The 14,295-nt window shown below is 33.0% G+C and overlaps 1 protein-coding gene across 2 annotated transcripts in view; it reads left to right on the forward strand.

Annotated features, from left to right (window-relative positions):
• The window catches only part of LOC136040848 (ovochymase-1-like), a 51,472-nt gene that overhangs the window by 29,475 nt on the left and 7,702 nt on the right, over positions 1–14,295 (forward strand). Inside the window, exons 9-11 of one of the 2 annotated variants that reach the window (XM_065725213.1) lie at positions 96–271; positions 3,299–3,364; positions 7,977–8,105. In XM_065725213.1, coding sequence (XP_065581285.1) covers positions 96–271; positions 3,299–3,364; positions 7,977–8,105 — 371 coding nt within the window. The remainder of the gene's footprint in view (positions 1–95; positions 272–3,298; positions 3,365–7,976; positions 8,106–14,295) is intronic. The other variant, XM_065725214.1, reaches the window with a different exon arrangement.

Genomic DNA, 14,295 nt, shown 5'->3' on the forward strand with positions numbered 1-14,295 from the left:
CAGATTTAGCGGAAAACTAATTTGTAATTACGGGGGATAAATTTCCAAGACTTAAAAATTCCTTGATTTCATGAGATTACTTCTTTTTATTGCAGTCGTAACATCTCAGATGTGGGGGTTCTCTTGGGGGACCAAAACTTATTCAAAGTGGATACAACACAGATATTCAGCCTTATTTCTGAAGTTGTCATCTACCCTGAGTTTAACGTACCAACCCCTTTGAACCACGATATTGCTCTTGTCAGACTAGTTAAGCCTGTGAAATTTTCAAGTAAGTCTTCCTCAATTTTTCTTTTCTTCTCTCTTCGTCTCTATGCATATCCCTCAATTTCTGTCCCTCTCACTTTGCTAATGTAAATATATGTTGGCACATGAAAAGCAGTTTTGTTGTCGTAACTTTTAGCAACAGCTTATTTTTGCAAAGATATTTTATAGAAACATATCGCCAAATTCGGACATATGGAGGGGGATGGTGAGGGTAAAGGAAAATGAAGTACCTTTAGGAATAATATAAGTATTTTAGAATCTTAAAAATTGTTTTCAGAATTTTTGAGGAGAAGTGATCAAACAGTTCGTGATAACAAACTGTAGTAAGGAGCAACCCGGCTCAATAGTAACCGAAACTCTAAAAAACGGAATTTTGATACCAATAGTTACATCAAAAGAATAGCATTTTAATGCTGATTTTAAATATATAAATTTCATCAAGTTTAGTCTTACCCATCAAAAGTTATGAGCCCGAGAAAATTTGCCTTATTTTAGAAAATAGGGATGAACACCTCCTAAAAGTCATGTAATCTTTACGAAAATCACACTATCGCATTCAGCGTATCAGAGAGCCCTACTGTAGAAGTTTCAAACTCCTATCTACAAAAATGTGGATATTCGTATTTTATGCCAGAAGACGTAAGTGTTTATTTTTATTAAATTTTATTTTTTCCCAGGGGTGATCGTATCGACCTAGTGGTCCTAGAATATTGCAAGAGGGTTCATTCTAACGGGAGTTAAAAGTTATAGTGCCCTTTTTAAGTGACCAAAAAAATTGGAGAGCATCTCCAATGCCCACGCTCATTTTTCCCCAAGGTCACCGGATCAAAATTATGAGATAGCCATTTTATTCACCATAGTCAAAAAACCTAATAACTGTGTCTTTGGGAACGACTTACTCCTCCACAGTCCCTGTGGGAGGGGCTGTAAGTTACAAATTTTGACCAGTGTTTACATATAGTAATGGTTATTGGGAAATGTACAGACGTTTTCAGGGGGACTTTTTGTTTCGGGGGAGGGGGTACCTGGGAGGATCTTTCCATGGAGGAATTTTTCATGGAGGAAGAGAATTTCAGTGAAGGGGGTGCAAGGTTTTCTAGCCTTATTTAAAAAAACAATGAAAAAATAAATATGAAAAGTTTTTTCAACTGAAAGTAAGGAGCAGATTTAAAACTTAAAACGAACAAAAATTATTACGCATATGAGGGGTTCACCTCCTCGTAATTCCTCGCTCTTTACGCTAAAGTATTCTTAGTAATTTCAACTATTTATTCTACGACCTTTGTGATTCAGGGGGTCATTCTTAAGGAATTGGGACAAAATTTAAGCTTTAGTGTTAAGAGCGAGGTATTGACGAGGGGGTGAACCCCCTCATATACGTAATAAAAACATACGAATATAGAAGTTCGTTACGTAAGTTAATTCGTAATTTACGTATATTTTTACTAATGAAAACATTCGTAAAAAATTTAAAGTTCTGGCTGCCTTTTTAAGTAATGAAAAAATTGGAGGGCTAAAGTTTTTTTTAAAACTTTAGTTTTTAAAAAAAACTAAAGTTTTTTAATGTTTTAAAACCACTAAAGTTTTTTAACGTTTTAAAAGTAGAGTTAAGAGAAAGAGTCAAACTTTAGCGTAAAGCGCGGGGTGTTGAGGAGGAAAAGCCCCTTTCATATACGGAGTAATTTCTGTTCGTTTTAAGTTTTAAATGTCGCTCCTTACTTTCAGTTAAAAAAAACCTTGTTTTTTTTAATTATATATATATATATATATATATATATATATATATATATATATATATATATATATATATATATATATATATATATATATATATATATATATATATATATATATATATATATATATATATATATATATATATATACATATATACATATATACATATATACATATATACATATATATATATATATATATGTATATATATATATATATATATATATATATATATATATATATATATATATATATATATATATATATATATATATATATATATATATAATATATATATATATGTATATATATATATATATATATATATATATATACATATATATATATATATATATATATATATGTTGTTCCGGAAATACTTTAGCTATATCGTTAATATTACATCAGAATACTGCTTTACATCATTAATATTACATCAGAATACTGCTTTATATCATTAATATTACATCAGAATACTGCTTTACATCATTAATATTACATCAGAATACTGCTTTACATCATTAATATTACATCAGAATACTGCTTTACATCATTAATATTACATCAGAATACTGCTTTACATCATTAATATTACATCAGAATGCTGCTTTACATCATAATATTACATCAGAATACTGCTTTGCATCATTAATATTACATCAGAATACTGCTTTACATCATTAATATTACATCAGAATACTGCTTTACATCATAATATTACATCAGAATACTGCTTTACATCATTAATATTACATCAGAATACTGCTTTACATCATTAATATTACATCAGAATACTGCTTTACATCATTCATATTGCATCAGAATACTGCTTTACATCATTAATATTACATCAGAATACTGCTTTACATCATTAATATTACATCAGAATGCTGCTTTACATCATAATATTACATCAGAATACTGCTTTGCATCATTAATATTACATCAGAATACTGCTTTACATCATTAATATTACATCAGAATACTGCTTTACATCATTAATATTACATCAGAATACTGCTTTACATCATTAATATTACATCAGAATACTGCTTTACATCATTAATATTAATTGTCCTTTGCTAGGTTGCAGCCTCCACTACAACCACAATGTATATATCAGAATTAATTGCTAAAGTGTTGGCATCCTAAAGGGCTTGTGACAATGACTATAGGCCAAGCTTTTAATGATCATGGTCACTTTTTTCCATAGTTTAAAATTAATTGATTCTGGGTATGTGTAAAATATTTTAAGTTCATACTATTCATGCTTTAATTATTTATATATTTACAGGGTTTATAGCTCCTATTTGCCTTCCCAAACCCTCAGAAGTTAAAAGGAGACTGAAACGCCAAACAGGTAGCCACTCATTGTTTTTCTTCTCCAATTTCCTCTCCTTCTTCCCCTCCAATTTTTTGTCTCCAAATTGACCTTGTCCTGGACCTTAGAACTACCCATCGTTAGAACCTAAGTCCATCAAGATGACAGTTCTTGTGCCCAATTTAGCCAACATAAAGAATAAGAAAAATCATCATTTACCTATTTTTCTTTTTACTTTGGCAAAGCTAAATTGTATCTAGGTAAAGTTTGTGGTATTCCCCTAAAAACATATTCAGTTACCTAAAAGCAGGATAAAGGCCATAATTACGAAATAAATGATCGGGTTCTCCTACTGAGGTTCATGGTCTATCTTCAGCAAAGAAAAAGGAGGAAGAAGAACAAAAATTGAAAGAGGAAGAAGAACACGTTGAAAACTCAATCATCTAACTCAAAAGCAAAGGTTGGCAAAAACTGGTGAAAAGATACGGTGACTTACCTAAAAATTCAGTCATTCTCTTGAAAGCCATAAGAGAACTAACTCGAATAAACTGAAAATATTTAAGGTCGTAATTTCATTTTTTGAATGGTTGCATAAATAGCATTTATATATGATCTTCTTATTCTTAGGCTGTAAGACGAGTTGCGAAAACTATAAATGGAATCTATATGCAATATGGGATTTAATTGAAATATGGAATCTATATAAATTGAATCTCTGTGGAAACCAAACAAGTGTTCCTCCTGAAAGTAAAGATTGACACGAAGACTTTCAACGGGTAGAATTTATCTTAATTACTGGGGGCTCTCACCCCTCCTGAAACATAAATCGTTAGATTAAATGGAGGAGGATGTCCGCAAATGTGTGCATAATTTTTTGCTTAATTTTTGAAAATAGCCTTAACTTTCATGTGAACTGTTTTCTTCAGTTTATGACAGTTTTTTTATTCGTTTATCAGGGGCAACGATATACCGTTGCCTAAGTAAAGAGTCGAGTGTCTCCCATGTACGATGAAAGACCTTTCCTGGCAACGTTTAATGGTATGGAAGATTGTAGAAACTTGTAAGGGGGAATTTAAATTTAAAAGGCTTACTTCCCTTTTGACAGGTAAAAAATTTTAAGGGGCCACACTGCCTTCCTCCTGTGATCTTTTTTGTCGATTAAAAAAGATCCAATAAATATGCCTTCAGACATAACCTGAACCCTTGAGGAAATAATCGTAAATATTGTAGACTGCTGATTTTCATGGATAGGTAAAAAAAAAGTGTAAAAACAAAATAGTGTAAAAATATAAAAAATATAGCGTAAAATAGTAAGTGTAGAAATGTAAAAAGTGTAAAATATGTAAAATAAAGTATAAGTATGTAAAAAGTCTAAGAATATTGTTTTAAAAAAAGATTCAGGTATGCTTCATCTTGTGTTCTGATTTGCTCTAAAATTTCTGGGATTGTTCCATGGAGCCCAAAGGAACTTGTATTTTTGATAAATAAAAAGTTCAAATAGGGATAAATAAAACAACTAAAAATGATAATTTATATACAAAATAAAATACCTACACATTGTTAAAAAGCCCGAAGGAACTTATATTTTTGATAAATAAAAAGTTCAAATCGGAATAAATCCTTCTAAAAGACAATGATAAATTTCACAAGAAATACTAGATATTTTGGTAACATATGCAGTGACCGTCATCAGTAGTAATACTAAATAAAACGACAAAAAATGATAATTTATATACAAAATAAAATACCTACACATTGTTAAAAAGCCTTATTTTTTCAAAGCAAAACAGGAAGCGAGTCTCTTTAGCCTTCCTGGATCCGGTTCGTTAGCATTATGATAACTAACAATTGGACAGAGGTTAATCGCATTTGGTAAAAGGAACTTTAATTCATTTGACTTTAATAAATTATCGTAAATTGAGTTTAAACCAAATTCACTTGTATCTCTTTTTAAACCTATTTTCTTACAAAGAATTCTTAATTTCAATAGTTTTCCGAAAATTTTGCTTTAAGCCCCGGTCCCTAGAAATCAAAGAGACATTATCGAACAAAATAAAATGGTCTGAAAATCAAAAATATGTTCCGATATAATATGTTATAACTGTTTTGTTTTAGTATTACTATTGATAACGGTAACCGAAATATCTAGTATTTTTGTGAATTTTATCATTACCTATTAAAAGGATTTATCCCTATTAGAACTTTTTATTTATCGTCATGGAAAGGCAGTGTAGTCTTCAAAAGTATTTACATCATACATTTCTGGGAAGATGATGGCTTCTAGGGTGCCCAGAAATAGCCAACTACTACTCTTTGCCTCTGATTAATTTGAAAATCTCAGATGTAAGTCCTTGGGTAAAGAATAACCCTGTCCTAAAAAACAAAAAAAAAAAAACAAAGGTTCTTAGGGTTATGGACCTAGTGGCTAGCACTAAAACATCCTTATTTTTTTCCAATCAGCTAAAAATGTTATCTGAAAAATTACATCTAAAACTTACGTCAGCTCAAACCCTGAATATTTGGTATAAGAAGACCCCAATACTCAAAACAATGCTGTTAGTTTGTTGGTTGGCCTACAACCCCGGGATTCGGTGCGGAACGTCTAAGAACGAATAAGGATACTATCAGCCTCTGGACTACGAGACTTATATACACTTTTTTTTATTTTAAGGCTACATCAGGGTATACAAATTTTTCATGTTTTGACAGTTTAGTTAATTTGAGATCCATGATCCACAATTATGACACTCGATCTTCTGGGGGGATTAATATTCCATTGACTGTTTCGAACCGGTTGACGTTTTCTGTGCTTCACAGGTAGATTAGAAGTTGGAACAATCTTGATCAGAGTTTAAAAAATAATTGTAATATTTCTTTTTTCAATAGTGAAACAAAAGAAATCTTTTTTACTAAGTATGAATTTTAGTTCTTTTTTCTTATTTTTTTTGGGGGGGGGGGGGGGCTGTAAATATAAAATTCTGTATCTGGCCTCTAGGGGTATAATTTTATTAGTATTGTTGAATTTGTTTGTTGTAAGGCTTGTGGTGCCGATTATGTCGTACTATTGGCTATATAAATAAAAATTTTTCTTTGTCCTGTATTATTTTTTAATGTAGTTTTGCCCCCCCCCCTCGAACAAATTTTTTACCTCTAGGGGTGGCTTTTGGTACTGTTTTTGTTTTGGTTTAATAATAAATGTTTTCTCTCTCATAGAGTGTGTTATTTTCATAGAGTTGTATGTTAGTATTACGCTGTCATAGAGTTTGTTTCAACGCTGTCACAAATTGTTGTAACGTTTAGTGTGACAAGCTTAGTAAAGCTTACCGCATTTTAAAATTAACAAATAAATAATTCAGGTTGTAAATTTTTAGAGTATAATAAATTGTAATAGTCTATTTCTCTCCGGAGGTTGAGATAGCTAAACCCCTGTATCCTGCACAGGAATACTACCCCTGACTTTGAAATTTGATTTTGGGGTCAGTTCTGTATAAAGTTCTTCCATTGGACTACTTAAAGGTCACATTCGAACGATCAAATTTGGATCAGTAGGCTGTATTGAAAATATGTTTCGACACCACATTTTAGGGTTCAATGAAAGAGAAGTCAATATAGTTAGGTATTTTGAAGTTTTGTTAAATAAATAAAATAATAAATAAAAAAAATATCAGTATAAAGTAAATGTAATGTTTTATCTATGTCTTTTTCTGAATGTTAAGCGTTCTTTTCAATTACATTCTTCAAGCATTAATTACTTGTATTAGGTTAATGCATTGTTTCATTTAAGCAGTTTATGATGATTGCTGATCAAAGTTTATGTTATTTGTGTCTTTTGTTTATGTTATTGTACCGTGTTCATGTCTGTATATTTGGCTTTAAAATACACTTATCTATAGTAGGTTATGTAGCTTGTAGCTTATTTATTTTTAAGGTAGGTTGACAAAATTTTGCTTTATTAACTAAATAGGACCCAAATTAAGGCCTAGAGATCTTCAGACGGGTTAGAAAAAGGACAAGAGTATCATTGAGGGGGGGAGGGGTCTCACTGAAGCCATGAACAGAGTGGGGTGGAAGATGAACTTGCGCAATTTCGTTTTCCTCAAAAGACTAGGTTTTACGAGGATTATGTAGCAAAAACATAACTAATAGTGTGTTTTTTTCAAGAATGAAGCATGTATAATTTAACAAAAGTCAAATTCGGAGCCTTGTTTTGACTTTTTTGATTGTCAGTGTTGCCAGTCAACTTTCTCATTATAAAAATATCATTATTTTTATTTAGTCAGCGTTGCCAGTCAACTTTTTCAATTTAATGCAAGGTTGGGCAATGTTAGGGCAGCCTGGGTTGGCTTTTTAATCCATTTCCGATATTTATAACCAAAGTTAACCTAACCTAATCTAAACTAACATAATCAGCCAAACCTAAATTAAACTTTTACCGTCATAGCTTGAATAAAACTGAAAAAGCTGACTCAAAAAGGTAAACCAAACTAATAGTGTTTTTTTTTTCAAGAATGAAGCATGTATAATATAACAAAGTCAAATTCGGAGCCTTGTTTTGATTTTTTTATATATATAACAAGATGAGTAGATATTTTATTTAAGAAAATCATGCTTTCCATACATTTCTTAATGCCGTTTTATTTTTTCTTCCTAGAAGAAACTACCGTAACAGAGAGTGTTACAACAATCGACCCAGAAGAAGAACAACCCCGTAACATTAGCAGTGATTGGGCTCTTGTTGGCAAAACAGTCCGAGTCTTAGGTTGGGGCGTAATAGATGACGGTAGGTAGTATCGCTTTATCTTCTATTTCTAGAAGTAAAAAATGTGTATGAAAAATAATATCAACTTTAAATTGCACATTTCTAAACAGTTTTTTTTCAGTAGGCACATATTTAGTAATAATCTGTCGCTAGTCCTTCCCCAGTCTAATCAAAAAAATCTACGCACTTGGATTGGAATATTGGAAGTCACGGTAACGAGTGTAGCTTTAAATCGTAGCCACTTTGAAAGATTAAGTAAAACTGTTAGCCGTTTTCCAAAGGAATTGTATAGGGATAGAATTAAGATAGTCTGAACCTCTATGTCACTTTAAAACTTTAATAAAAACATAAATTATATTAGATATGAGAGTGGTTGCCACCCTCTTAACCCCCTCATCTTTACGATAAGGTTTGACATGTATTATAATGAAAACACCGCGTATTTCAAACGTGTTACAACTTTTCTAAATTGGAGTGTATAATGCATGTTTACATGTATATTCAATCTTAAAATCATCATTTTACGTATGATACAAATAATAAATTTCCAGTTTAAATATTTAAAAGGATTGAGTTTGTGTAGATTTTGGTAAGGAGTCAACATTCCACTGGTACACTATCTTGTTGGCATTTTTAATAAAAATAATATCAATAATTGACATTTTTATGAGAAGTCCTTGTGATTGGTGGTAGGCTGTTTCATCGAATGCATCTACTTCAAGCCAATTGAAATCTAAATAGGAATATTATTTTTATTGAAAATTCAAATATCCAAAATTTCATCGTCTGCACTTTACAATAGGAATTTTTTCTTGAATAATGGCAGACTCCTGATCGGTCATTTTTGACTTTTTCTAGCCACATTTTTAAGTGCCAGTGCCTTTTTGTAAAATAAAAGTTTTATTTTTGCTGATTTACGGAAAACATACTTAATAGCCAGGCCATTGCCTAGACTCATTAAAATCGTAAGACGATGCCAGTTTTCAAAATAGGCATAAAAGGAAAGAATAAACGGAAATATAGAGCTTCAGGTAAAACTGGAAATTGAGAAAAATGCTAAAATTGTGCAAAATTGCCATCCGAATAAAGAATATGGTACTTTTGCAAATGGAAATCTGAAGGCTTAGATAAAACGACTAGTCTTGAACTATCTAAATTCCTCGTTTCTGATAAATTTCTATTCCAATCGAGTTTATTTTGAATGCTCGTCAATCAACGGTGGTAAGACGCACTAAAATACAAAAGAATAACACTCAAAATTATGGTGTCTGGCTGACCCCCCGAAAAATTTCCCCGCAGACAGTTTACCCCTAGAAATTTATCACCTCGAGAAATTCCCCCCCTACCAGAAAATTCTTCCCGTGGACAGTTCTCCCCCGAAAAAAATGAGCTGCCAAAGCGAAAGAAAGATAAATGAAACGAATGAAGAAGAGAAGTCATTGTGGAATATTCTAACCACAATCCAAAATATAAGCAAAATGATGCAGAATATCCTATAGAATTTATTTTTATACTTTTATTTCTTTTAATTCTTTTTTCGTGTTTTTGGGAGTCGGTGTATCATAGCAGGGTAAGAAAACGGCTTAAGAAATAAATGCGTTTGTTTATTTGAAATAAGAAGTTGTGTCCATTTTAAACTTGCTTCTCACTAACTTGGAGTTCGACCATGTTACTAAAATTATAAAAAAAAAATCATGAAGATACTTCAGAGGGAACTTTTCTGATGTACGCCTAGTCGACGCACTCTCGATTGCGAGGGTTGAACTGGTATCATGTACTACAGATGTCAGAGTCAAACAAAGTTCGTTAGAAATAATTACTTAGTCCCGCCCAGTATCTCTTTAGTATCGTCCAGTATCAAAGGGTAACTCTTCTATAGTTGCCACTAATTTTATGTTTCCAAATTATTTTCTTTAACCTTATCTTACCCTCCTATGATTACTAAGCGCCACAAAACACTTAAGAAAGATTAAAATAAATATAAAAAAATCTTTAGGATATTCTATACCATATATTTTACCTATATATTGGAATATAAGTAGAATAATCCAAAATCTCTTTTGTTCTTATTTGGCATTCTTTCCCTTTGTCTGCTTAATTTTACGTATGGCAAGAATGTCGTAGAGAAATCTGTAAAAATTCAGGGTTAGGAACGCAATATGGAATAACGTATTTTGAAAACAATAAAAGTTAACAAACAATTAATAAGGAGAGGCTTTTGAGTAGTATTTTGGCAATAAATTGGTATAGGGGTGTACGTAAATCTGAATTATCAAAACTTAGGATTGCAACATAGAAAAAAAGTGGTCCATAATCAGTAAATGGAAGGGTTTTGAACAGTATGATGCTAGAAAATTGGTATAAGAGCGTACGTAAATCTAAATAACCTAAGTATAGGAGTGCAATATTGAAAAAAGGGTATGGAATCAATAAAAGGAAGGCTTTTGAATAGGATGGGGTAAGAAATTTGTATAAGAGCGTACACAAAGCTTAGAATAATTTAAGCTTTGGAGCGCGATGTGGAATGTGTGATTTGAAAACAATAAAAGGAAGGCTTTTGAATGGTATGGTAATAAAAAATCGGTATAGGATTGTCTCTAAATCTAAAAAGTCTAAACTTAGGAACATAATGTGAAAAAGTGGTTTGAAATCTTACCTACACACTTGTACTTGTTGCATGTTTAAGCCACATCCGGGCTTATCGTGGCGCCCAACAAATGACAACATTTCTTCTTGTAGCAGATTCACTCGAGGATAGCAGGCTCTACGATCTCCAGGCGCTTACAATTCCAACGACGGCTGTATTTTCTAAACCCTCCGATTGGCTCTAGATTTAACTTTGCTGTTGCGAGCCATATCTCTTTTTGGCCTCCTGTTCTCTTCTTCCATGCCGGTAGTGGTAGACTATTGAGGCACTTTTTCCTTATATGGTCATCTGGTCTGCGTATTGTAAGGCCAAACCATCTCAGTCTCCTCTGCTTAACAATATCAGAGACAAATGGGCGATTCCCATATCATCTCCTGATTTATCATGAAGCCGTCCTGGCTGAGTGGTTGGCGCGCTGGCGTGGGAATTCTGTGTCCAAGGGGCACGAGTTCAATCCCAGTTGTGATCAGTTATTTAGTTTGGGACGGGGGTCAGTGGCGTGACTCTGTAAGCTCAGCCAGAGTCGACCCAGCTCTAATTGGGTACCTGGAGAAATCTGAGGAAGGTAAGCAGGAAGGGTGTGTGAAAGTACAGGATGGTTGGCCCCCAACCCCCCATTGCACTTCCTGGCTGAAGGGCCATGAAACGGAGATCAGCATCGCCGGTTTGGACCTTAAGGGTCTAGTGCCGTCTTACTTACTTACTTTACTTACTTACTTCTCATGACTTCGTAGTTCGAGATTCTATCTCAGAGGTGGATGCCTAGATTGAAAATCAATAACAGAAAGGCTTTTGAATAATGTGATGGTAAGAAAATGGTATAGCAACGTACGCAAAACCGAATCATCGAAGGTTATTAGCACAATATGGAATAAGAGGTTTGAAAATAATAAAAGGAAAGGCTTTGAAATATATAATGGTAATAAATTGGTATATGAGCCACGGGGGCTAGGGGGTTTGAATCCCACCAAAATGTTTGTCAGATTCAAAAAAATGTAAAAAGCATATGAATAAAATTGTGATGCGTTTTTTTTAATTGTTTGGCAAACCCCCAAAAATCCCCCTCCCCCTCCCAGAACAAAAATCTTGGATACGGTCCTGCTTAGGAGTGTCTGTAAATCCAAAAAATCTAAAATTTAGTGCGCAATATGGAATAAGTAGTTTGAAAACAATAAAAGGAAGGATTTTAAAAAGTATGGTGTCATAAAATTGGTATAAGCAAATCTGAATAATTCAAGATCAAACAGTTCGTGGTAACGAACTGTAGTAAGGAGTGACCCGGCTCAATAGTAACCGAAACTCTAAAAAATGGAATTTTGATACCAATAGTTACATCAAAAGAATCGCATTTTAATGCTGATTTTAAATATATAAGTTTCATCAAGGTTAGTCTTGCCCATTAAAAGTTACGAGCCTGGGAAAATTTGCCTCATTTTACAAAATAGAGGGAAACACCCTCTAAAAGTCATACGATGTTAACGATCTAAGTCATACGATCTAAATCACACCATCAGATTCAGCGTATCGGAGAACCATATTGTAGAAGTTTCAAGCCCCTATCTACAAAAATGTGGAATTTTGCATTTTTTGCTAGAAGACAAATCACGGATGCGTGTTTATTTGTTTTTTTGTTTTGTTTTTTTCCAGGGGTGATCGTATCGACTCAGTGGTCCTAGAATGGTGCGAAAGGGCTCATTCTAACGGAAATTAAAAGTTCTAGTTCCCTTTTTAAGTGACCAAGAAATTGGAGGGCACCTACGCCCCCTCCCACGCTCATTTTTTCCACGCTCATATAGTCGTAAAACCTAATAACGATGTCTTTGGGGACGACTTACTCCCCCGCAGTCCCCGTGGGAGGGGCTGCAAGTTACAAACTTTGACCTGTGTTTACATATAGTAATGGTTACTGGGAAGTATGCAGACGTTTTCAGGGGGATTTTTTTTTGTTTGGGGGGGGAGTTGAAGGGAGGGATTACGTGGGAGGATCTTTCCATGTAGGAATTTCTCATGGAAGAAGAGACTTCCAATCTTGCTCTTCTGCTAGAAGAGCAGGATTTTCTAGCATTATTTAAAAAAACAATGAAAAAAATAAATATGAAAAGTTTTTTTTCTTCTGAAAGTGAGGAGCAGCATTAAAACTGAAAACGAAGAGACATTATAACGCATTATGAGGGGTTTACCTCCTCGTAATACCTCGCTCTTTACGCTAAAGTATTTTTAGTAATTACAACTGCTCATTCTACGGCCTTTGTGATTCAGGGGTCATTCTTAAGGAATTGGGACAAAATTTAAGCTTTAGTGTAAAGAGCGAGGTATCGACGATGGGTGAGCCCCCTCATATACGCAATAAAAACATACGAATACAGAAGTTCGCTACGTAAGTTAATTTGTAAGTTACGTATATTTTTTACTTATGAAAACATTCTTAAAAAACTAAAAGTTATAGTTGCCTTTTTAAGTAATCGAAAAATTGGAGGGCAACTAGACTTCCTCCTCCGCTCCTTTTTTCTCAAAATCTTCCGATTAAAACTATGAAAAAGCCATTTAGCCAAAAAAAATTAATATGCAAATTTTATTTTAATTATTTATGTGCGAAGAGCCAAGATCAAAACATGCATTAATTCAAAAACGTCCAGAAATTAAACAAAAAAAAGGGGGCTTTTCCTCCTCAACGCCCCGCTCTTTATGCTAAAGTTTTTTACTGTTTCAAAAAGTACAGTTAAGAGAAAGAGTCAAACTTTAGCGTAAAGAGCGGGGCGTTGAGGAAGAAAAGCCCCTTTCATATACGGAGTAATTTCTGTTCGTTTTAAGTTTTAGTGTTGCTCCTTACTTTCAGGTAAAAAAAACTTGTTTTTTTTGTTTAATAAGTGTAAACAATCAGTGTTTCCGTGTTTCCTTCTCTTTTTCGAAAGGGGCCGTGTTTGAAAGTTATGAATTGGTATGTTTCTTTCTGCTCTTTTATTTTATGGTATTAGCCAAGGTATTCAAAGGTAAGAAATCTAAATATGTTAAAAATAAGTGAGATACGTAGATGGGGTTATAAGTCTTAGGACCCAAAACAACATGGACAGACTTGAACTTAGCTACTTTTACGATGAGTTTGTTATAAAGGCGCTTAACTAATCTAAGTGAAAAATTAGAAATATGATATTTAAATCATTAAACTCTAAGGAAAATGTGTCGTAATTAAAAGCTGTCAGTGTTAAAATTCAAAAAATTATTTAATGAAGAGAAAAATAGGAGGGAAAACGGCATTGCTTGCAAGAATGAAATAATGGAATACGATCCGTGCTTAGGAGTGCAATATGGAATAAAGTGGCTCGAATTCAATCAAAGTATATCCTAATACAGGAATATTCAAGAAGTGTGAGCTAAAAAGTCTATCTAAGCAATTAAAAAGCATCCAATTTCTTTAAATATTAATTAAAAGGGGTTTCTAGAAAAAGGAGTTCTTAAAAAGCAATATTCCCTTTAAGGTCATCAGGAATACATCAAAACCCTTTACTATCATACTACGTGGTGCGGTTCTTCCCAACGTTTTTAGTCCCATCTGGCCTTCCCGAA

The sequence above is a fragment of the Artemia franciscana genome, chromosome 21, assembly GCF_032884065.1.
Source record: "Artemia franciscana chromosome 21, ASM3288406v1, whole genome shotgun sequence".
NCBI lineage: Eukaryota > Metazoa > Arthropoda > Branchiopoda > Anostraca > Artemiidae > Artemia > Artemia franciscana.